Source organism: Culex pipiens, chromosome 2, assembly GCF_016801865.2.
Source record: "Culex pipiens pallens isolate TS chromosome 2, TS_CPP_V2, whole genome shotgun sequence".
In the NCBI taxonomy this organism is placed as follows: domain Eukaryota; kingdom Metazoa; phylum Arthropoda; class Insecta; order Diptera; family Culicidae; genus Culex; species Culex pipiens.
In genome coordinates this window covers 123,454,140-123,480,570 of record NC_068938.1, presented here as the reverse complement: position 1 = coordinate 123,480,570, position 26,431 = coordinate 123,454,140, and the positions used below count along the sequence as shown (strand labels likewise).

General features: G+C 37.1%; 1 protein-coding gene across 2 annotated transcripts in view; it reads left to right on the top strand.

Annotated features, from left to right (window-relative positions):
• Nucleotides 1-500: 500 nt before the first annotated feature.
• Nucleotides 501-26,431, top strand: part of LOC120416636 (uncharacterized) — a 50,882-nt gene continuing 24,951 nt past the window's right edge. Inside the window, exons 1-2 of one of the 2 annotated variants that reach the window (XM_039578448.2) lie at nt 501-648; nt 920-1,438. In XM_039578448.2, the coding sequence (XP_039434382.1) occupies nt 1,418-1,438 (21 nt within the window). In that variant the 5' untranslated portion in view covers nt 501-648; nt 920-1,417. Of the gene's footprint in view, nt 649-677; nt 1,439-26,431 lie in introns of those variants that run through there. The other variant, XM_052707356.1, reaches the window with a different exon arrangement.

Here is a 26,431-nt window from a genome sequence, read left to right as displayed (position 1 = left end):
AGTAGCTTACCATAATTCCCACGTGTTCGTTGAAGCGTTGAACCTTTACGCGCGCGCACATTTCTCACCCAACCTCTCTCTCTCTCTCACGGCGCCTCTCTCTCCCATCTAGATTGAAACTTGCGTGTAGAGAGGGAGAGAGCTTCAAAGCTTTGATCAAAAGGGTTTAGTAATGTCTAAATTTGAGTTTCTGGATATTTAAACTGTTTTGTTTAACTATTGAGTTAAAATGTCATGCTTACTTCAACGATTGAATTTTATTCAAAGTTTCAAAGTACTATAATCCTAACTTTACAGTTTCTTACTTAGAGGAAAAGTTCACACATTTTACCGTATCTTTATGGTCTTTTTATGGTATCCAGAGAGTTTGGTTAGGTGCCGTACCGTATGTGTGCCGCCTAGGCTCATGGGTCGGTTCGCTCTCGGTGTACTCTCTGTCCACAATTCGTTTCGGTGCGGTAAAAGAAGCCCCAACAGCAGCACAACCGAAGCTGTAATTACTCTTTTGTTCAACTTTGGCCGCGCTGGAATAGGTTCAGTTGGAAGTCGGCAGTCGACAGTCAGTTGTTCAGTATCCACCGAGCCGTGGTACAGAGTGGAGGTCGTTTCGTCGTTGTCAGCGCAGCGCTGTGTGACGGATTGGAGTTGGTTGGTGCTTTGCTTTTGGGGGGCTTAAGTCAGACTTAACTGCCCGTCGACCTTTCTCCCGTTCTCTCGTTTGGGTCGTTTTTCGCTTCTTTTTGTTTTATTTTGCTGTGAATGGTGATTGTGGCGTTTAGTTTTAGTTATAGGAGGAAACGCTTCGTCGGACGTCGGTGGATCACCTGTCTCAAAGAGGGCATCACCGCCGGGGAAGGACCGGAAATAGGAAAATAAAACTCACCTTAATTATTTCTCTCCATTTCTATTTAATTGATAGAGCGCACTGTATAGGGCTAACAGTTTAAGTGAATGTCGTACAGTGGAAAATTGATGGAGCTTTGTTTTAAACGAGCAAGTCGTAGACTTTGAAGAGAAATTTTTGAGGTGTGTTCCTGCCGGAAAGTACCATCGCTTCGATTGAATACAATTCGCAAATTCTACCGTTTATAGAAAAAGGCTATTAAAGTGTACAAAAGAGTGCAAAAAAAAACACAGCAAAAGGGAAAACAACAAGAAGAATCCAATCAAGTGACACATCAGTTGAAAAAAGTATAAAAGTGTGGCAAACGATACAGTTTAGAGTGCGAAACAGAAGCTGCGCGAAGAAGTGAAGAGAGAGAGAGATACGCGACGGTACCGTACATCATCATCACAGTTGGCGCTGGACAATTTGAGAAGAAAAAGTCGCTGACATCAATCATAGCAGGCCACAATCACATCGGTGCGGATCGCGAAACCGGATTACCAACTCTCGGAGCGCACTCGGACCGATAAAATGAGGCAAATTAATGTTGAGGTAAGTGAGATGGACAATTTCATCGTATTCGTTGTCGCTGTTGTTGAGATGAATTACCAGATTTGTGAAAGGGGCATTTCTCGCATTTCTCGAACGCGCTGCTGTCCAGCGGTGTGATGACAGCCAGAGCAGGCTTCTGCTTTTGGGTTGGGGCAGTTAGTGCTACAATTTAAGTGGTGTCCCGATTAGTAAATTTTACATCGGCTGACATATGTTCTTAAACAAGGCTAAGACGTTTTAATTGGACTCATTTATTCCATGTTGGGGAACTTGAAGAAAAAGTAACTAAAAATTAAAACATTTATTTTTTGATTTTTTTAGATTTTTTGAGGACAGGAAAAATAGCTAATTTTGATGAGGTGTTTGGTGTGTAAAAAAATCAATCATAACACAAATTTATCGATTACTGGTTAAGGTTAAGCTAAGTTATGGGCCCTAAATAAATAAATAAAAACATTTTTTTTAAATTTCTATAGCTATCATCAAGTATGGACTACATGCCATACTTGATGATAGCTATAACAACGTTTTTACCTAGATGTACCCTAGATGTTTGGGTATCAAAAGATCGGAAATTTTATGCCCTTTCCGATGCCACATAGGTTGACTTGTGAATCGTGGACCGGTTCGGATGCCGGGGGATTTTCCGACGACGAAATTCCGGGTTGGTACGAAATTCCAACGAAAAATCTATTCTATCGATACAAAAACTCCCAAAACGGTCCACTCCAAAATGGTTATTTAGCAATTCTATGGTAATATATTGACATTTAGTTAAATTAAAAGTTTACAGAATTTAGTTTAGATAAGTTTTATCTAGAACTTTCAGAGTTATATAAACTTTTATAGTAAGTAGTTAGTAAACTTTATATTCAATCCAAATTATTTTTTTTAATCAGTCAATGATGCCTATTTGGAATTGGGAGACTGGATTTATGGTGATTTGCCAACAAATAACTTTATCTATGTTAATTTTTCGAAAGGTGTACAAACTTTTTTTGCACACCTTTTTTGATTTTTGTAATTGTATTTGTTATATAACTTTTTATAGCAATCATCTTTCCATGAGCTTTTTGTAGCAAAATGTTCGGCATGAGTTTCTGAACAAAATGTAGTACTAGGTTTCTGTCAAACTTTAAATTGTCAAACTTTACATGTTTCATCAGAATATACGCATAGTGTCCGAGGGTGTAAATACTTTTTTTACATACTGTATGAGTTGTGAAAAGCTTAAATTTTAATTTTTTTAAGGTTCTCTAGAACTAGCGAAAAACGTCGCTATTTTCTCAGCCTGAAAAATTACCTGGAATCGATAATTTTTTTCGCGATTAGCGATTAGCGATAATTAGCGATCTTTTTCGCTGGATTAGAAAGAGCTGCAGGTTTCCAAAGTTAACCAGGAGATTTTCCTGCTGTTTTTTCTGTTTTTCCGTCGCTGGTTTGCTACTCAAATACAAAGATATGGTAAAAACAATTCATCCACCAGTGTTTCTTGTTTGAGCGAATCGTATTGACTTGCTACAATGTTTGAAGTAGAGATTTTCAAACATTTAGGTACTTTTCGAGCAATTCCAACATAAATATTAAAAAGTTGATTTTTCGAGAGGTCATTTTTGGCCAAAAGCGTACCTCAACTTTAGACAGCTGTCAAAATGACAGGATTTGTTCTAGAAACGAGATTTCCTTCAGCTAAGTCAGCTTAAGATGTCCCCTACACAACCCTAAATAAATTAACTTCTCGTAAAATCGTCGTAGCAAGCAAACATTCCAATAATCACAGACAGAGCGGGTCAATTGACGTAACACATGGACGCCTACAAAATACATGAAATACGATTATTTTACTGAAAAAACATATTCAAAGGATATTTTCGGAATTGCAAAAAAATGCATAATGGAACTCGTTTCAAAACTCCGATTTTATCAGAACTCGTCATATTTAGTGCTGCATAAAGTTCAGTTTTTTTCTTTTCATAACAAAAAATAAAAATAATGGTTCCCGTTTTAAATAAACCAATTGTATGCATAAAAGCATAAAACGCAAATAAAACCCACATTCACATACAACAACTTTTCCTAAGACACAATTTTGCTAGGTTGCTTCCTTATTAGGTTAAAAATTAAGCTTTGGAAATATCTACACTGCCAGTTTTCAGGAAATATAATTTTCAGCAATTATTTTGAAATGCCTTATTTAAAATTCCATATCTTTTTCAGAAGCTTCGGAAAAGTTTTTAAATTAAGTGAAAAATCAAATTCTAAAAATTAAAATGTAAAACAGAAGGTTTGCCCATACTATTTCCATACAAATTTGAATCGTTTTGCAGAAAGCCGAGTCAAACCAATCGCTCCCAAATTTTTGGGGGTTGTTTAGGGGCCCAAATGGAACCGTAAAATGCCTGTTCAGATTGATAATAGTTCTTTTGATTTTTTCCATACAACTTCATGCCACCCTAATACTTATGATCTAAAAGAACTTTAAAAAGGCTAAAAAATACTGGAAATTATGAAAACAGCCAATAGGTAGAAAACAATGATTGAAGTTTTTACAATAGGCCTACAACTACCAATAAAAACAAAGCTAAACGAGATAATTGCTTGGTAAAAATACTATAAATGAATTGAGAAAATCATAAAACAAGAGAAATAAGGATTTTCACAGAACAAGTCTAGAGTTATTATTAATAGGTGCTATAAACATATGAAACACAGCAGTTTATAGAACCTTTAAAAAAACTCTAGAAATATTGTTAAATCGAAAAAAGAAACACAAAAAAATATTAGAATGATGGTTGGCTTAACCTTCACCGTCAATCCAGAATCAAACACGGAAAATGACGACCATGTTGCGCAAGACAGTTTTGTTTAACCACCTGACGCGCTGCTCTGCTCTGCTGATATTCCCCATGTGGACTTGGTGTTGTATGACATTGGTTCCCCTTAGCCAAACTTTATCCGGTCCCTCATTTTCGCCGTGCTTACGTGCCTTTTTTCCACTACCTGTTTTTCGTCCAACATATGGTACCCCCCAACTACTCTTTTCAGAAGGCCCGGGAATTGGACACCGCGTGGATAAATGCCATAACAGGGAAAAATAGAGTGAGGGTTCTCTTTTATAGTGCGTGGTGGTGTGGTACCTATTTTTGTACTATATATCACCCGAGTCGAATAACTCGACCAGCACTAACCAGTGGAATTAATTAACAACAACCGGGTGGAATTTAACGGATGTTGCTCACATGGCACGTTTGGACAGCTGGGACGATTGAGGAGCCCAATCTGGAACAAATTCGAAGGTGGCTTTAACAATTACTGCAGATAAAAGCCGGTAAAAAGCGGATGGCTAACTTTTTCCTCACGATTTTGAGAATTGGTTTGATGGTATTTATTTTTTAACATGTTATTTTGAAATCCCCAGAAGAATGCCCATTTGTGGATTGCACCATTATAAAAAAATATTGCTTCTGTTCTGATAGAGGTAGGCAAAGGGAAAAATTTTCAGTTTGAAAACTTAAAAAAAATAGAAGCGCAAAGTTTTCTTTGTTGCAAAATAATTTTGATATTACTCTTATTGATTTGATCATACTTCAAATCACAAACTTTGTTAAAATTTCTCAAATAATGTACAAAATTAGGGCTATCTTTTTAATTGATGTTTTTTTCATTGCAACATTTTATCTAATTGTTTTGCAAGGTCAACATTTTCTAATCGAACGAAAAAATAATGTTAGTATTTTTAGATGTTTGTTTTTTTTAATATTGTTTGATAAATCGTTGTATTTAAACCACCGAGGCGTTACAGTCATAAAGAGGATTTGAATAACACGCAGATAACATTTATTTCCTGTACTAAAGAAACTGAACAGCTACTGACGTGACTTCCAGGTGGCTTTTGATTTATCAAAACATCAAACACGTTACAAAGGAAGCAACTTCCCGAGAGGCCATCAACTATAATGAAATGAATGTGTAATCAAGCTAAAGAAAGTAAGAAAGATGTTTCAGAGCTAAAACTTCACATCCATGAGAAAAAAAAAAACGTGAAAAACGCATGTGGGCATTATTATGAGAGCACAGCACATAGGAAAGTGCAATACTCTCCAAGGGGGAGAGGGTGGAATGAGGATGCCCCCCGAGGTATAAAAACACAAACGTTACAAGTACCCCACGATCGAACAACCTTAGCAAGAAAGTTAAGCCATGCGGCTAAACCACCACACCGCATACAGTGTGTGTGTGTGAGAGAGGGCCAGCAGCAATGCTGAATGATGTCGTTTTCTCTGCTCTATATTTGCATCTCTTTCTTCATTCAACTTCTTCAAACTTCAACTCCGCGTTTTGAAGTGGCCATCGTGCTCGTAAATCTGCGAGCAACAACAACAACAACAATCTCGAAGAAAGACTTCATTGCCAGCTAGGTTGAGAGCCCAGCGATTTCATCACTACGTACTACTGCCGTCGATCGTTGTTTTGATTCCCCGAAGAAGTGGTTTTGGTAGTTGGTAAAAACCGTTCAAAATCGAGGAATCGGCTGTCCGCGCCAATTGATTTCACGCGCATAGACGCCCTTGCTTCGCTTAAGCAACACACACACACACAGTCGAGAAGTTAGCTGAAGCATTTGATTGTTGTGAACGCCCCTTTAAATCCGAGCAAAGAATGCATCGTAACTGATATCTCCGTAGACATTTCTCTATGAATTTTCCACATCAATCCATCAAAGCTGTAACGACCCTAGGAGTCAGTTGCTAAGTAGTATCGCAGGCAGGTGCGAAGACTTTTTTTTCTCACACAATAGCAGCGCGTTCGTGAGTGAACAGTTTTGCTCTCTGGGCTATACTAATCACGACTAACAGCAGCAGAAACAATGCTTTTCGCTTTTCAAATCATACACCGTTCGTTCGCGGAAAAATCACCCTCCCCTCCCCCGTTGAGTGAATGTTGTATTTTTTCCCATCGATACACATTTTTCCATCCATTATCACACAAAGAGTGTGTTGCTTGCGGCGATTCAATTTTAACAATTCTGCACTGCACTGCTGCACTCAATTACTTAATGTTGTACAGGAACTGTATACTAATGTTGCGGAACAAGTGCAATTTAATGCATGATACGTTATTGCCAGATATTAAATATTAATAACAAGCTGGAGAGAAGCACGGAGTGTACGTAATCGTGCGTAAAAGGGATACATCAGCTTACCCTTTCTATGGAACTTTAACGCAAACGTGTTTTAGATTGTAGTTTGGCAAGCGACAGCGTTTTCAACAATTTGTACAGTCATCCCTCATATTCGGAACAGTTTACAGATCGGCCAATGTTCAACAAATCATATAAAGTCGATAATTGAACATAATGAATTGCTTTTACCTTCATGTGAAAGCTTTTCTTGCGATCTTTCGATTGATGTATAGACCGGCTGTACATTTTTACGTTTTATATCAAGTTTTCAAAGAAAAACATTGACGCTTGAAATCCACAAATTCGGAACACTTTTTTCTTACGATGTAAACAAACTTTTTATTCTCTCCAGGAGTACATATTTTTTACAAAACAATGACTTCGCAATCCGAAACCAATAAAACTCATGCTTAGTAATGTTTTATGAATGGTCTCATAACTTTTTTTGTGAAAATATCAGTTAAATACAGGTGTTCCACAATTGTGGGAGGCACAATAACATCCCACAATCATGGAACAGGCAATTTGGAGGCAGTGTTTTGCTGCTCTGGATAAAATAGTCTTGAAATGAAGTTTTTTGTTCAGAAAGTACTACTTTTACTAGTGAAATAGCAAGAAAATGACCAAATAAAGGTCATAAAAATAGTAGGGTCGAGAGAAAAGCTGCATTTGGCATGCTATTGACAAATCATCACAAAAGTGTTCCGAATTTGTGGGTGTTCCGAATATGTGGGATGACTGTAACATGTACCAAGGGAAAGAGCGAAATTTCTACAAGTTATGCTCAAATAAATAAATAGAAAATAGGCATTTTTTTTAGATTTTGTGAACGCAGATTTATCAAAGTTTATACATAGCAACTTGATTGCAATATTGGTCTGAAGAAATAATAATTTTTAACTCGTTATCTCTCCACTTGAAAATTTGGAAATATTGGAATGATGAGAAAATGTTCTAAACGGTTATGATATTTTTGATCATTTTCAAATATTTGGTGAAGCGGTATAAACTAAGAAAACATGCATTGGCACTATTTTTTTATTTTTGCCTTCCTTACCTTACTGAGGAAAGGCTATAAAATCACTCGAAAAACGATTTTTTTAATTTGACCTCTTAGACCCACCTTCATGTATACTTATCGACTCAGAATCACATTCTGAGCAAATGTCTGTGTGTGTGGTGGGATGTTGATCAAAAAAATTTGCACTGGATTATCTCGGCACTGGCCGAACCGATTTGGACCGTATTGATCTTATTCGATCTGGCTTGGGGTCCCATCAATCGCTATTGAAAATTATAAAGTTTAGTAAAGTACTTCAAAAGTTATGCTAAAAAAACGATTCTAACAAAAGTCCGGAAGATTGTAAAAATAATGTTGTTGTTGTTGTTAATTTCTTTATTTCCGGCAGCTTTAACCTTTCGGTCATTTGCTGCCCATAAAAGGAATGGTTTTTGTAAGAAACCTCGGCATGTTAAACATTTTTAGAAATATATTCGAAAGACCTTTCCAACGAGTTTAAAAGACAACCCTATCAAAAGTTATGCTCACTTAAGTGTTATTTATGCACTTTTTAGAGGCTGGATCTCATATATCATATATCATATATCTCATGTCGATAGATAGGTGATCAAAAGACCTTTCCAACGAGTTCAATAGATTGCAGATCTGACAACCCTATCAAAAGTTATTAGCACTTAAGTGTTATTTATTCACTTTTTGGAGGCCGGATCTCAGATATTTCAGTAAAAATTATGTTCGGGTCCATCATTCGACCCATCGTTAGTTAGATAATTGAAAGAACTTTCAAATGAGCCTAAGAGGTTTTAAAAAGACCTTTCCAATGAGCTCAAAACATTGAAGATCTGACAACCCTATCAAAAGTTATTAGCACTTAAGTGTTATTTATTCACTTTTTGGAGGCCGGATCTCAGATATTTCAGTAAAAATTATGTTCGGGTCCATCATTCGACCCATCGTTAGTTAGATAATTGAAAGAACTTTCAAATGAGCCTAAGAGGTTTTAAAAAGACCTTTCCAATGAGCTCAAAACATTGAAGATCTGACAACCCTATCAAAAGTTATTAGCACTTAAGTGTTATTTATTCACTTTTTGGAGGCCGGATCTCAGATATTTCAGTAAAAATTATGTTCGGGTCCATCATTCGACCCATCGTTAGTTAGATAATTGAAAGAACTTTCAAATGAGCCTAAGAGGTTTTAAAAAGACCTTTCCAATGAGCTCAAAACATTGAAGATCTGACAACCCTATCAAAAGTTATTAGCACTTAAGTGTTATTTATTCACTTTTTGGAGGCTGGATCTCAGATATTTCAGTAAAAATTATGTTCGGGCCCATCATTCGACCCATCGTTAGTTAGATAATTGAAAGAACTTTCAAATGAGCCTAAAACATCAAGGATCTGGCAACCCTATACAAAGTTATTAGCACTTAAGTGTGATTAATTCACTTTATGGAGGCCGGATCTGAGATATTGTGATAAAAATATTGCCTGAATCTTCCATGTGAACTTTCGTTGGATAGGTTTTTTTTATCAGACCTTGCCGATGAGCCAGAACAATTGAAGGTCTGCGAACCCTATCAAAAGAAATCAGTAATAAAATTGATTTGTTAAACATGTTAAGTGAATGTTGCTATTTTTACTGAATGTATTGACTTTATGAATGTGAGGAAGGCACCAACCACCTAAAGGTGGATTAAGTATCGTTTTTTGTAAGATTCAGCAATTTATTATGCTTCCAGAAACTCAACTGTAGCTATACCGTCATCCGAGGTGACATTGGGTCTGGGGGTGAGATTGGGTCATACAAAAATGCTGCAATTTGTATGACCAAATCCTACCCCCAGACCCGATGTCACCTCTGATGACGGATCTAGAAGGCGATACGGAAAAATCGGTCAAGTCAGTTTTGAGAAAAACCTAATGACAAAATAATGATAAGCCCACCACACACAAAGACATTTTCTCAGAATTTGATTCTGAGTCGATATGTACACGTGAAGGTGGGTCTACGAGAGCTATTTAAGAAGCTATTTTTCGAGTGACTTTATAGCCTTCTTCAGCGAGGAAGGTAATATTTAATAATATATTTAAATCCCTCGAAAAATGCCCATTTGTGGATTGCACCACCTAAAACCTAAAATGTATATTTAGAATTATATTTTATTTTTTTCAAAACATACATTTTTAGAACAGAACAAATTGTATTGAATGTTTTATACACGAGGTTGAGGTTGACGGGGATTTAAGCAAAGAGTTCCGTCAGTGGGGGTGCCTACGGGTCAAAAAACAATCCCCTCTCGTAATTTTTTAATAACAAAAACAAATTAAATGCTTACGTATAGGATTGCTCTATAATTATTTATCAACATTTCCCCAAAATATGAGGAAATTTTATGAACTGAGTTCAATTCAAAAGAACCAGAGAAATGGCAAAATCCGTAACAAATTACTTTGGCCCAATGTCAAAAACTGTCAAAAAATTTACAAAATGCTGAAAATGCTGTGATAACTTAAGGAACGACTTATGCTTCTAAGGAAAATTACGGTCACCGATCTGCATAATCATAATAATAGACATTTCTCCATAAATCCTGGAGCAATATCTGAAAGGGGTGGTATGACATTGCTCTAAAAGCCGTTCTTCCCATTTGAACACGTGTAAGAGCAAAGTGGCACCGCCTCTTCCAAATGTTAGTCCAGAATACCTACATACGAAAATATTATCTTGATTAATGATATAACAAACAAAGTAATGCAATGTTCGCCATATCATTGTGCCTGAAGAAGCAACGAGCCTCGAGTTTCAACGCAAAACAGGTTGTCAACCTTGCCAAACGGCATATTCGATATGTTCAAATAAAAACCGAACAAAAACGAATAGCTCCAAGTAAAGAATATCGTGCAAGCAAGTAAAAAAAAAGGAAAGTAAAAGTGGTTTGCTGCCTCGGCCTTTTCAATGTCGAATGCCTGGCAGCCTGAGTACGCAATCTTGCTGGCTGCCCTCTTCGGTGGCCTCGGAGGGACGGACGGGTTGACGAATCCTGGACCGGATGATTATAATAGGGTATAGAGAAAGTTACCATTTTTGCGCCGATACAACTGCGATATGTTGAGTAATAAACTTGCCGCATAATATTGCCGTACATGTAGCTAAAAGGCCAAATATATGCAAGAAAGGTCCAGGTCCGGAACCGGTTATGCAGGGACAATTTTGGCGGGAAAATGGCAACCACTTTTTATTGAGCTCTCCTTGTTATATTATACAACTTTTGTGCGACAGTTTAAACGAGCAGGGCTTGAACATTGCTGTTATGCAAGAATGAAACTTTTACTGTCAGACAGCATTATCTCTCGAAACAGCATATCTTTGACGGAGACGCATGCTGTTCCAACTGCGGATATTGTTCAAGTTCAAATCAAGCAAATTCCGAAGCAACAAGGTTAAAATTGTGACAAATTGGAATGCAACAATCTATCAATCATCGTTCCTGGGTACTTGATGGTTCCACGTGACTTGTTCAATTGTAAAATCGTCTGTTAAGAAGTAACCACTCCATTAGTTCTTAAATGTTTTTATTTCTCGATATCTGTTCCGTTTGTCACTTGTCCAAGGTGTTCACCGCAAACAACCGGCCATGGTGGTTGCATTACATGAAACAGTAATGGGCAGTTCTTATCAGGTCGTGCGCAAAGATAAGTACTCTCTGTGTGTGTGCTTTATTTCGCACTTCAAGTTGAGTCCAACTTGTACATCAGTAGGGTATCATAACCGCGGAACGCCGCCGTCGTTTCAAGGGTCCGCCTGGATGATGTCACTCACGTTGCCGCTTATTTGTCATCCGTATCGCCCCAAACAGGTGACCAGTTCGGGTGTTTTTTTTTTCAAAAACCTGGGGACAATCTGCGATGCGATGAACTGATACAGTTTGTGCTTTTATTTTCGGTGCGTCAATTCCTTGATGACTGGGTTAAAAAATGTTGAAAAAGGAAATAGAAATCAAACACATTTTCTCTAAGATCCAGTATGTTTTGTTTTAATGTAATCTTATCTAATCTAATCTAATCTAATCAGACCCTAGCGCAGCCAATCTTTTGAAGGGATCCTGGAGAGTGCCTTAGGTTAGATGACGCCTAGCACTCTTCTTGTCATTTATTAACATTTGTAGTGCGCCATTGCATTAGAATGCATTGAAACAACACAAGCGTTAAAGCGGCCAGGCCTACTGCGTAAAGCCTTATCGCAGAGATGACTCGTAATTGGGTTGAGTTTGAGCACTGAGTGTTCAAACAACAACACAATTCTGAATCGACAGGGGAGGAAGAAGCGTAGGGACACACCACCATACGCTCCGAGATTTTTGGTTGTATTCGTTGGGAGCACCATGCTAAGAAGGTGTGGTACTCCGGGACCCTCTGGGATGGGACATTGTATTTCCACGAATGCCCTGGACATTATTTGCCGTGGTTATAGCGCCACAACTCGCTCTCTGTAACAGTATTCCTAATTCCAGTCCACACTCATCAAGTCGTGTCATGGCTTAGTGTTTAGCATTTTTGCTTACCAATCCAAAGGACGGAGGATCGAACCCCGCCTCGAGCGACTTTGATTTTTCGTTCATATTCATCATTTCAAATTTGTGTGTTCTTAACTTTCTCGTTGGGAGCAGATGGGAATCGAACCCAAAACCATTCGCTTACAAAGCGAACACCGTAACCAGGCAGCCACGGCCGCTCCTATAAGATCCAGTATGTTTTGTTTTCATAAATAACTAGCATATTATAGCGCCAATTTTGTTCAGATTGTTTAAATTCTAGTTGTGTTCCAAAATAAAAGCATCTTAGGCTTGTCAGGCCTGCCATTTTGAATGGTATGTTAATTTCCGAACAATCATGCCTTGAGATGAAATATTCTGATTGATTTGATACCTTCGACAATGTTTTAGTTATTGAATAGGAAGTTTGTGATATGATACTCTAATAAAATTAACCCATTATTTTATTCATATTTGAATCACAACAAGTTGAGTTTTTGAAATCTTAAAAAAATATAACAAAAGCAACAGTTTGAGTTGTTACGAAAAGCGGCCGCTGGTTTGATAAAAAACGTTTTCATCCTCTGGACCTCTGGAAAGGTTTCATTTTGTTCGATTTGTCCCTTAGTTGGTATTTTGATGAGCGATTGGGGACCATTCACAAACCACGTGGACACTTTTTTTTTGAAAATCTCAAATCAAATTCAGTTTTAAATATTTTTTAAATTACTTATGACACTGCAATTATTAATAAGGGTAAAAAACAGGATATTTGGATGTCCGTCTTCAGAAGGGTCTCAACGTTCATTCCGAATACTTTGGCGACTGGAAAATAGTATAAATGCAGAAAAAACTCAAACCATAATTTTTCCTCTTTCCAAATCGGCCAGATTTGCACCTAATGATGATATTTTGATAAACATGAATGAAAATGAAAAATGAAATGAATGTTTCGATACCCTGGTAAAAGCAAGTTGTCTATTTGGGTCTCATAATTGACTCGAAATAGCATGTAAACAAAATACTGAACAAGTGCAGCATTGTCATCAGGTGTTTGTACCAGAAAATCAATGATTTCTTTGAAAAATAAACAAGCAGTTTACAGGGACCATCCATAAACCACGTGGAGGAGGGGGGGTATGGCGGATGCCCACGATCCATACAAACGAGTTTTTTTTGTATGAACAATTCTCCACGTGGGCGGGGAGGGGGGTTTAGGGGTAACAGATTCCCAAAAATGTGTCCACGTGGTTTATGGATGGTCCCTACAAAAAAATAATTTACCCCGTTATTGAGTACAGTCATCCCACATATTCGGAACACCCACAAATCTGGAACACTTTTGTGGTAATTTGTTAACATAAAGCAAAATGCAACTTTTCTGCCAACCCTCCAATTTTAGGGCCTTTATTTGGACATTCTCTTGCTATTTCACTAGTAAAAGTAATACTTTTTAAACAAAAACTGCATTTCAAGACTATTCTATCCAGAGCACCAAAACAATGCCTCCAAATTGCCTGTTCCATGATTGTGGGATGTTATTGCGTCTCCCACAATTCTGGAACACCTGAATTTAACTGATATTTTCACATAAAAAGTTATCAGACCATGTATAAAACATTACTAAGCTTGAGTTTCATTGGTTTCAGTGAGTGAAGTCATTATTTTAAAAAAAATATGTACTCCTGGAGATAAAAAAAGGTTTGTTTACATCGTAAGAAAAAAGTGTTCCGAATTTGTGGATTTCAAGGGTCAATGTTTTTCTTTAAAAACTTGATATAAAACGTAAAAATTTACAGCCAGTCTATACATCAATCGAAAAATCGCAAGAAAAGCTTTCACATGAATTATCGATTTTATATGATTTGTTGAGCATTGGCCGATCTGTAAATTGTTCCGAATATGAGGGATGACTGTATGTTTGACTTGTTTGGGAGTGTTGCGCTAGAACTCATAAATTGAAGCTCCAATGTGTTCAAAACAAGGTACTCAAAATGGTTTTGAATGTTCCTGGCTGGACAAGATCAAGTGAGGTTCATGAATTAGCAGAAATAAAACTTTTGGATCAGAAGATTCAAGAGAAATGTTTGAAATTCAGGGAAAAATGCGGAATGGAAAAAAAAAATCAAATTAAATTATTATAAGAAAGTTTTAACAAAGTATATCAAATCAATAAAATCAACAAATGACGAAAATTGTAATTCTAGCGTAAAACATTTAAACAAACACCTACATATGAGTCATAACTTTCCTATGAAGATAGAACCATTCGAAAATTTAATCTTGAACTATTTTTTATTGACCAGCCAAATTGGTAATTTTGATTGTTTTAAATGTATGAAAGATTGAGTAAATAATGTAATTGCTGGCTAGCAAATTTCCACTCAGATTTGTTGCGATTTCGACACACTGCTGTGTGCTACAATCCTACATCGACCTCCATTGTTCAACAGTTTGCGCAACTTGTACACTTAAGGGTGTTCGTCCATGAATGATTTATTTGTGAAATTTCCGGGATGCCTACTAAACTGAACATGCTTAATGTTCCAATATCCACTCTTCAGCATCGGCAAACCCACTTAACTCTAATTTAATGTGGTTGATGAAGAGCTCAACGAAAATCTTTCTAGCCACCGCCGCCGCCAACGATGGTCAGCAGCCCCAAAAGCCGTTGCAAATTCACAACCGCCTCCGAGGCTGCTCAGCTGTTTTGATGTGCAGGTATTTAGGCCTCTTGACGGGGCGATAAATTTTAATGCTTGGCGTTCGTTAATGTGCACGATTAACGCCGGGGCTCATTATTACGCGTACTGCTGCTGCCGCTGTTGACCTACATCTCGCGTCCAAAATTAAGAGAAAACCATTCTGAGTGAACAAAAATTCGAGTTCCCACAAACAGCTCGGCTAGTTGTTGTTGTTTTTTTTTTCTAGCTCTTAAATTGTGAGTGAACTTGAATGGACCGGCGGCACGTCACGTCAGGTGCCTCGGTGGCGACTGTGCCCAATTGACAAGACTTTGTTCTCGCGATTTCACAGACTCGGAACTATGAATGAAAATTTGTACAGAGGTTAAATTGTAGCAAGTGTTTCACATCCTGCTCAACACTCAATGGTTTGAAATTTGAATTGTTGTTAAAAAGCGACGACATTTGTTCTTGATTTTAGAATGTTGTACAAGAAAGTACGAAACTCATTACACAAAATAAACTAAGCTTATTAAGAAATTGGTTCAGTTATATAGAAATAAATCAAACATCCGATGTGATATCTACAATATTTAGATTCAGTTATCTAAGTAATTTGTGGCGACTCAGGCGCCCAAATTCCCCTATACTGTGGGAAGCAGAATTACCGATAAATAAGAACCTACTACCTACTTACTCTCTTCGTGCACTCAGCACACGATCTGTTGATCGGTCTCAACACCGACAATCAGAAAATATATAACTCTCGTCTGAGAAGGACGCCATCAGAACCACGCGGTTTAGATCCGGTTTCTACAGCGTCCGAAATAAGTAACATTAGTTGTTACAAATTTTTCAAAAGTACCAACTTCACCTCATAAGTTTTTCTGCAATAAAGGTTCAGAGATTTTTTTTTATTCATAGAAGTGTTTCAAAGTTTGGAACAAAAAATCACACGTGACAAGCAAAACTAATTTATTTAGTTGATTTTGAGCACAACCCCAACTACATGATGTATTTAACCAAACCGATTCTAAACGCTGAGAAAAGTGGCAAATTGTAGCGCGCTCACGAAGAGTTCATTAACATCGACCCTGTACACTGTTGCTCTGGGGCTGGCACCTGAGCGTGATTGAGATAGCTCTTTAGCAGGCAGGTCTGGCCGACAGGTACAACTGTTCGTGCCCAAAGAAAGTAAACAACCAAGCGCTTGCATTTTCCGCGCCACAAATGAGGTGTGAGGTAACGTTTGAAGCTCAGAAAAAAAAACGAAAAGAAACAAAAAAAAAGCAAACAAACAATTCACTCATGTTTATTCATACGCGGACCTTGAACAATGACGGCAACAAGTAGCAGCCCCCGAAACGAACGCGAACGAATACATGATTTATATTTTAACTGCTCATTGGGAAAGATGCATTCTATACAAAGTACTCAACAGGTTGCTTTGAAGGGTAAATAGGAGCGAGGTCAGCGGAGCTGAACTTGATTTCTTTCAATTTTTGTGATGGCCGTTTAGAGTTAAAGTTAAGACACGATTAGAGTTCTTTTTAACAATAAATACAGAAAGATAAAGAGCCTTGACAAATTTACGACAACTTATCTTTCTTACACTTTATGGATAATAAATATCTTTAATCCTATTTCTTGACAACTCATCCAAAAAAAACATCAACAATGGTTTTGTATATGAGAACGGATTTCTTCTCAATAAATAAAATAACTTTAAACAAACCAAACAAATACAAAATTGTCACCAAACTCATTGGAAAAAATCTACAAAATATTTGTTTCTTATTAGCTATTTAGAATTAATTTTGAAAACGTTTATTTACCATTTTCAGAATCAAATAATACGCCCAAGAATAGTAAAAACTAAAAATAAGAGGCTTTTCAGCTTCAGAGTCCTTAAACGTGACCAAAGCAAGCCTGGTACTAATCCCAGTCGGTGCCGTCAGGATTTTCTGACACCTAAAATCTCTGGTCACGTTTTCCGTGGAAAGATGAAGTAAAAGTTTGGTCCCTGCCTATGTGTTGATTGTTCGGTTGTCTTTGAAATATGGAATAAAAAAACAAATTGATATGATCAAAAATCCTTTATTTAAAAACATGATTGAATTCCGTTGGCAGATTCGGATTCAGCGAAAAAAAATGTAGTTTGACAATTTTTGATATTTCTACACTGAAATAAAAAAAGTTCCAAATTCCTAAGTTTTGGGAAGTTTGGCTCTATTCCTTATTTAGTTATTGGGTTTTATGGATTACTTTATAAGAAAAGGAGACAACATTTCTAGAATTTAGGAATTTGGTACTTTTTTTATTTCAGTCTAAGGGTGGTACTAGGGCGTTCAATTTTCCCGGGTTTTGAATTTCCCGGGAAACGGGAAAAATATTTTTGAAATCCCGGGAAATTTTTGAAACAGTCATAACATCTATGTTTTCATTATACTGGCTATGTTTTCAATTTAAAAGTTATAGAATTAGCTCAAAAATATTAATTTGTTGTGCTTTGGAATTAAAATTAACCACATTTTAAATACATTGTGTTTTATTTATTTTTGTTTATGATGTGACTAGAAAAGCCAGAAAAATTACTTTGAAAATGTTATAAAAAAACAAGAAGAGATATATAAAAAATAAAACTGGTCATTGTAATTTTTTTTAATGTAAAATTTTAGATAGTTTTTGAATGTCATGTTTTATATAAAACAGCTGTCTTAATTCGATGAAAAATAATTTTATATGATATTTTTTCAAATTCAAAATCAAAATATACGCAAATATAATACTCAATCTTTCTGGTTTTGGCGAGCAGTCTTGTCGAAAAAGAAAAACAGATTTTCTCTACTTCACCGACGTTTCGGCCTTTATCGATTACTACCCAAGTAACCACGAGGCACTAAATAGCGGCATTAAATCAGCATTATAATGGCATTTAATACCAGCAAATAATGCTTCAAAACATTAAATCAGCACTTTTCCCTTGAGAAATATTTCAAGTGGCGCACAGTGATGCCGATTTAATGCCTCACCGAAAGCTCGAACAAAAAAAACTGCTTTATCGACGTCATGGCTGGGGGAAAAAAAGGACAGCTAGCTGCTCCACACACTTGGTGGTGGGGCCTCCTTTGTTTTTTTTTTTCTCCTGTTGCGTTTCATGTGTGAGTGTGACACTTTGATGTTATTCTTGCATTTTTCTCGCAGATCTCCAGGATGCGCGCCAGCCAACTGATGTATTCTGAAATGAATGTTTGTTTTGAAAGTTTTAATCGATGTGGTTGATGCATCGAACATTAAGGAAGACTTTCTTTCTGCTGTTTCGAGTTTCTGCTTCACGAGAAAACCCCGTTGTCATTTTGTTGGACGAAAATTATTGACGAGTCACTCAGCAAATTGCGGCCATCCAGTCAAGTACAGTACAATCAATTACGGAAGGCTTGGGGTTAATAGGAACAAGTAACGGCTAACGGCTAACGTAAACTGTTTTCCGAGAAGTGCTTGGTCCACGGTTGGCAAAATTTCACAAAGTGTATCAGACTTCCGGAAAGCAGCTTTTTGCTTGCGAGAAAAGTCGTTCAATTTACCAGAGAACTTTTGATAATGTCCTTTGTGCTATGGGCATATGTTTTGAAAAATTTGGCTTAATTACAGGCTGCAATTTTCCACAAAAAAAATAAACAAAAAAAAACACTTCAGTCAGCGGGAATTGGACCCAGTTCACGCAAAAATAAAACTGTTGCACACTGGGGGAAATGCGCTTTAGCCCGCACGCTTATTGGAACAGTATAACGGGAGAAGGATGAAAGTCAATAAGAGCGTGACTGTCTGAAATGTTTCCTGTATGGATGGGATACTTTGTTGATAAACATCAAATGCTTTGAAGCACATTTTCAAGGTCGTAAATGGTGATTTAATGCCAGTTGTAATGCTGCAAAGTTTTGGTACTTTGAGGCATTCGCAAAGCTTATTTACTACTTCAAAACATTCGAGTGCTGATTTAGTACTGAATAAATACTTCAAATTAGTGCTTGTGGTTACCTGGGTATGTTTTCAACTTGTTATATGTTTCCACAACCAAATCTGAATTTTCAGAATAAAATTAGTTTTATTTTTCAATTTCGGAAATTCCCGGGACAAATTATTAAAAATCCCGGGATTCGGAGATTCCCGGTTTTGAAATAATCCCGGGATTTTTGTCCCGGGAATTCCTGGGATGTACGCACTAGGTGGTACAACATTTCCATTGAAAATTCAACATTTTTAACTAAACCCCGTAATCCGGGGTGACATTGATAGGATTTCAATTTATTTAAAAAAATATTCAATTAAAGACAATGGTCTCAAGATTATGTCTGGAGCAACATTTGAAAGGGGCGGTACGACATTGCTCTTGAGCAACTCTCTACGAAATCGGCCGATTTCGACCATTTTAATTTTTTGATTTGACTTAAACTTTGTGGGGGCCTTCCCTATGACCAAATAAGCTATTTTGCGTCATTGGTTCACCCATACAAGTCTCCATACAATTTTGGCTGCTGTCCATACAAAAATTGTATGTAAATATTCAAACAGCTGTAACTTTTGAGTGAATTTTCTGATCAATTTTGTGTCTTCGGCAAAATTGTAGGTATTGTTGAGAACTATTGAGAAAAAAATAGGTACACGGAAAAAAATTGCAGATTTTTTTATCAACTTTTTTTTCACTAAAACTCAATTTTCCAAAATACGTATTTTTTGATTTTCGAGATTTTTTTATATGTCTTAGGGGACAAAAATCCGCAATTTTTGAGCCATAGAGAAACGTGGTCAAAAAATCTGCCGCCGAGTTATGATTTTTTGAAAAAATAGTGATTTTTGGAAAAAAATGAAATTTCATGCAAAAACAAGTTTGACATTATTTTTGATTGCAAAATTGAATTTGCAATCGAAAAGTACTTTACAGATTTTTTGATAAAGGGCTCCGTTTTCAAGATATAGCCACTGAAAGTTTGATTTTAGCGAAATATTTGTAGTTTTTCAATTTTTAAAAATAGTGACCATAAGTGACCATTTCTAAAAATATTTTTTTTAAAGTTCAGAAAATTTGCTATAAAATTGTCTAAGAGACATTGAAGATTGGACCTCGGGTTTCTGAGATAGAGCCGCTTTAAAAAAAAGAAACACGAAAATTGAAGTTTTCTTAATCTCACCAAAATAACCCACCATTTTCTAATGACGATATCTCAGCAACTAATGGTCCGATTATCAATGTTAATACAAGAAACATTCGTGAAATTTTCGATCTTTAAAAAAAAAATACTTTGAAAATGTTTAAATCAAGACTAACATTTTAAAAGGGCCAAACATTGAATATTACGCCCATTTAAAATGCTAGTGAAAAGGTCCAATAAACCAAATTTTCAGTTTTTGCAATTTGAGTGTTTTTGAAACCGCCCTGAGTCAGGGTTATTAAGAAAACACCCAAAACGCAAAAACTGAAAATTTGGTTTATTGCACCTTTTTTTTTAAAAAAAAAACTCCAGAATTGTTTAACTTACGGACCCAATTCTGATAAAATTTGATTATAAAAAATGACAAATTCTGTTGTAAACCTGTATGGAAATAGTAGCTTAGGGGATGAATAAGAAAATATATTGATAGTTCCTGTAGTTTTGAAGATACTAAAATGTCTGTAACAAAAATCTCGGTGCGAAAGCTCTGGTTGATGTGCACTGTTAGCCCAACAAACTTTCACACTACGAAAAAAACGTGTAATTTTCGGTCAAATTAGATGCACATAACTGGAGCATCAAATTAGACGCAAAGCTGGGTCATATTAAACGTAATGTTACACGACTCAATAAATGTCGATGGTAGTGTAATATTACATTAATCGTAATTTTGGGTAGAAATTTTCCTATTGGAATTATGCCATTCTTATTGGACAACATAAAACGTTTTTATATATTATTAAATCAATACGTTTTTATTGCATCACATCATAATTTATCACATAATATTCCAAACTTGTCTTCTTTGTAACTTTTCTACGTTTTTCACCGAAACCGCTCCAGTACCCGCACAGCCTTTGCTATTCTACTACCAATTTTCCGGCACGCCATTTGCACCATGTTTGCCATCCCGCTGAAGATTGCCGTTTCGGTTCACTCCGGGAACATCTCTTCTCAAACTTTTTTAGAAAGAAGAAGCCAGAACCGTATTTTGCCTCACGTTCAAAGATGTCCGCTACCTAAACAAAAACGAAACGGAAAATGACAAAAAAAAATATGAGTGATCTGTTTCACATCGCTTCAAGAAGATTAAACTCACCTCTTACAAATATTTTTGATTCCTTTTTATAGAAAATTGTAGCAGGTTACGATCAGTAAGATGAAAAAATTAAGAGAACCTGGACAAAAATTATTTTCTCAGCGACGTAAAACGTGGTTGACGTTTTGACGTTTCTTTATTCTGACAGACGTGCAGCGACAAAGGTGCGTGATATCGGGTTTTATTTGATGTAACATTACATGGGTAATTCTCTACCAACTCACACGAAATCGGGAAAAGTTGCCCCGACCCCTCTTCGATTTGCGTGAAACTTTGTCCTAAGGGGTAACTTTTGTCCCTGATCACGAATCCGAGGTCCGTTTTTTGATATCTCGTGACGGAGGGGCGGTACGACCCCTTCCATTTTTGAACATTCGAAAAAAGAGGTGTTTTTCAATAATTTGCAGCCTGAAACGGTGATGAGATAGAAATTTGGTGTCAAAGGGACTTTTATGTAAAATTAGACGCCCGATTTGATGGCGTACTCAGAATTCCGAAAAAACGTATTTTTCATCGAAAAAAACACTAAAAAAGTTTTAAAAATTCTCCCATTTTCCGTTACTCGACTGTAAAAAATTTTGGAACATGTCATTTTATGGGAAATTTAATGTACTTTTCGAATCTACATTGTCCCAGAAGGGTCATTTTTTCATTTAGAACAAAATTTTTCATTTTAAAATTTCGTGTTTTTTCTAACTTTGCAGGGTTATTTTTTAGAGTGTAACAATGTTCTACAAAGTTGTAGAGCAGACAATTACAAAAATTTTAATATATATACATAAGGGGTTTGCTTATAAACATCACAAGTTATCGCGATTTTACGAAAAAAAGTTTTGAAAAAGTTACTTTTTGCGTTTCTCTTTGTTTCGTCGTCCGTGTCTGTCGCGGGTGACCATGAACGGCCATGATCGATGACGACCAACTTTTTTAAAACTTTTTTTCGTAAAATCGTGATAACTTGTGATGTTTATAAGCAAAACCCTTATGTATATATATTAAAATTTTTGTAATTGTCTGCTCTACAACTTTGTAGAACATTGTTACACTCTAAAAAATAACCCTGCAAAGTTAGAAAAAACACGAAATTTTAAAATGAAAAATTTTGTTCTAAATGAAAAAATGACCCTTCTGGGACAATGTAGATTCGAAAAGTACATTAAATTTCCCATAAAATGACATGTTCCAAAATTTTTTACAGTCGAGTAACGGAAAATGGGAGAATTTTTAAAACTTTTTTAGTGTTTTTTTCGATGAAAAATACGTTTTTTCGGAATTCTGAGTACGCCATCAAATCGGGCGTCTAATTTTACATAAAAGTCCCTTTGACACCAAATTTCTACCTCATCACCGTTTCAGGCTGCAAATTATTGAAAAACACCTCTTTTTTCGCATGTTCAAAAATGGAAGGGGTCGTACCGCCCCTCCGTCACGAGATATCAAAAAACGGACCTCGGATTCGTGATCAGGGACAAAAGTTACCCCTTAGGACAAAGTTTCACGCAAATCGAAGAGGGGTCGGGGCAACTGCTGTGTGAGTTGGCGGAGAATTACCCACATCAAATTTAACGCTCCAGTTATGTGCATCAGATAAGGCGTAAAATTAGATTACATTTGATGTAATTTTAGGTTTTGGGCGATACAATAAAATACCAATGGGAATTTCATCGATTTACGTCAAAATAAACCCAATTATACATCGAAAATACGTTTACATGATTAATTAATAGGTTTTATCAAAGATTACGTCGAATGTAATATCCCAATTTTTTTAGTGTGTTGTCTTGTCTTTTTTTACATTAGGCTACGTGTTAAGTTTTCGCGAAAAAACTGGATTTCCTCCTGATTTCTAGAACAAAGCACTAGACGTTAAAGGCTCTTTTGAAAGAGCACACGATTTTGAACTAAACTGCATCAATAACTCGAAATCGATGAAATTGCATAAGGGACATTTATGCGTTCGGGGCAGTACAGTGGATACAAATTATTCTCAAGTTTATGATAAATCATATCTTGTATAAAAAAAAGTTCAAGACAAAAACACTGTCAATTATCCCCTAATTAACAAAGGTACTTTAAACAATAAACAATGTCTCACGTATTCAAGCGTTGCACGCTGCGTAAATCAACCTCCTAAAACTTCCAATTTGGAGTTCAAAACCTGTGAAAACGGACCTCCCAACAGCGGTCTCCAATGTGGGGGAGGGGCGAGTGCTGTCGTTTTCATGCACTCCAAAGCATTATAATGGCCCATTTTATTGTGTTTTGGTTTTGAGACCCGCTAATCAAGAGGTGGCAATCGAGACGAAGAAAAGATCGTTTCACTGCGCGGCACGTTAGGAATTTATGTGACGACCAAAAGACGGAACCCAAAAAACTCAAATCCAACGAAACGCTGTCACGGTGGACGCAACAATGGGGGCCCGTTTGTTTTGACTGGTGGAACCATGTCGCTTCTAATCCGATAAATAAAACGATTACGAAATTCAAATTGAATTATCGAATTGATTTGCATATTATTGTCCTGAGAGGGTATTGTTTTATGCAATACTATATGATTGCATTTCGGGATTGTATGCTTCGATATTAAAATTGAATATTGACGCATTGAGTGTCAACGATTGCTAAAATTTGTCAGTCACATTGGATGTCATAGGTCTCTCGTTTGGGTGTAGCTAAACGGTGTACAGGTTGTCTAAACCGTTACGTTCAGGCACTTTATCGGTCTTCATCAATGATGCTTTCACTAACACAACACCATAGGAAAGGGAATGCTCTCCTCCCCGCTGGTGGCGGTGATGACCCTAATTTTGGGGATCAGCGCCCGTCACGACACAAATAGTGAGAAAAATGCGCGACGAAAACGTCTCACGATCGAGACTAAAATTATCATTATGATGGCAATTTGAAATTGTTACGAGTCCGAATGTAAGTGCATCGAATCAAACACGACGGATGCATGCTGGCTGCTGATGGCGCTGATCTTGCGACCTTTTCCCTTATGTAACGGATTCGGAGGAATTGCATCACTTCACATTTAGGTGGATTTCCTCCCAAGAGAAAAAGGGTCTGCTGCGCGCCGCCGCATACAAATTGCGTACGGTGGCGGCTGCTGCCGGGATGGGAACTTTTTATCTGGTGAGGTTTTGGACTAGTCAGAGCTAGATAGTTTTAAATGGTTAAGTTATGATTGGTCTATCAATGAGTTGGGCAGGTAGCCCTGGCTAACCTTTGGCATGGAGGCATGCATTTTTGTGGGGCTTAGGAGAAGCTGACTTAGGCAGATTTCTGTTATGAGCTTACAATTTCTTAAATCGTCAAATATTTATGTCAATTGTATAATGCTTAGCATACACAACAGACGATTGAGAGAAAAAAAGGCCTTAGATTAATCTGTAAGGATAACGGTATTCGCGGGATGATTTAATTCTCGCACGATCTCTAGCAAAGAGATTTGTTAATTCTTTTATTGACACAGTTCATAGCCACTTTGTGTCATATCTCGGCATGAGCCCTTCTCAATCTTATCGAGGCGTGGTAGCCGATACTATAAAGGCAATGCAATAATTTCCGTACCAATTTCCGCTATCACCACATTTTTTTTTAATTTTTCTTGGGTATCAACTTTAAAGTAGAATACCCTAGACGAACTGTTCTTTATTCTCTCAGTTCGATCACGGTACCTTTTACTCTCAGTCTGAGGACTTTTGCCCGTCGAATGGCTGCTGCGTTGCTTTGAATGTGATATGATAAATTGATTTATTTTTTCGGATATATTTCAACATCCGCCAACAGAAAAATAACTTCCTAATTCAAACTTGGCCGAACTCAGTTAGACAATCTCGCATTCGACCAGTCCACCAACTTTAGTGATCACACCGACGTCGTCGTGCTATCTTGTCGCACCCGCCATTTTGACGTTCCGAGAAAAACGCGTTTTAATGTTTGACCTTGAATATTCAAAAACGAGAGCACGCAATGTAAACAATAACAAACACGTTTTGTTTGGCTCACCATTCTGTGCATTGTCCCAAAGTTTGGTTGAAGTTGGTTGCTGGAGTCCCGAGTTATAATTACAAATGTTTACGGTAGTCTAGCTTGTACGTGCGACAAACGCATCCTGACTTTCCTGGCCTGAAATCCCTTTGGCCTTTTGTCGCACTTACATCAATTTTCATGGAGTGACAAGATAGCACGACAAGATTGAAACTACTTTAATATGTAAAGTGACAAAAATGCACGGAGTTTTTCCGGTTTTTGTTGAATATCTCAGGATTGAAATCGAATTTTGGGGATCTGTGAAGGTCAAAAGGTGAGGCATTGTGAGCTGCACAAAATGGCGTTATTAACTCAATTTGGCCCAAAATGCACGTACGACAAGTTAGCACGATGGCGACGACACGTGGACCCCTGCCAAACTAGCAATTTATTCTCTTGAAAACTTCCTCAACGGGTCCAGCTCTAGCTGTGCGCTCGGTTTGGTGCCTTTTAATGTGTTATTTTGTTTTCAATCTTCTCAAACAACATAAATCTAGGTTAAGTTATTCGATATCTATTTGCGTTCACCAATCGAACGAAACGGATGATGCTGTGAAGTCAATTCGAAATTTAGTTTCGTCGGTTCGTAATTTCCTGTTGCAGCAGCACCCAAAGTCGTCAAATTGGCGCCCCAGACTAGAAAGAGAGAGAATGCGTTTTACGGTTAAATTTGAGCTGCACACGTGGTCGTCACCACAGGACCGCTTCATAGATGAACACTCAGAATACCGCGCTGCTTCGAAATAGACTGCTTTTCGAGCGAGACAATATTTACACAAGCTGCTTCAACTCTCAACGGGCATTTGGGAAAATATTTACCAGCGCGGCTAAATTAAGCCTCTTTGTAGTTATTGTTCTCCGAAATGGAGGTGCCTTTTTTCATTCAAGTGCCGATACACTTAGTTTGTTCAATTTATCTCGCCTCTCGTGAAGTGGTGGGGAGGCAATTTTGCAATTATCACGATTTGCGCGAAAGGTATTGCTTGTAGTCTTGATAACGAACGGTATAAATCGAGCTCTTATCTGCAGCCTGATAACAAAATCAATAAAACAGAATGCCAACACCAGCGGCACGAATGCAACGCTGCAGGACGTTGAGTATAAGGTATATTTTAAGATCGATGAAATAGTCACATTTATCGTGTTTACAATTTTTGTCTAGCTCTTTTTTTGAAAATTGCAAAGTGATGAAACATCGGCTACACAGTAAAAAAAACCACATTGAGGT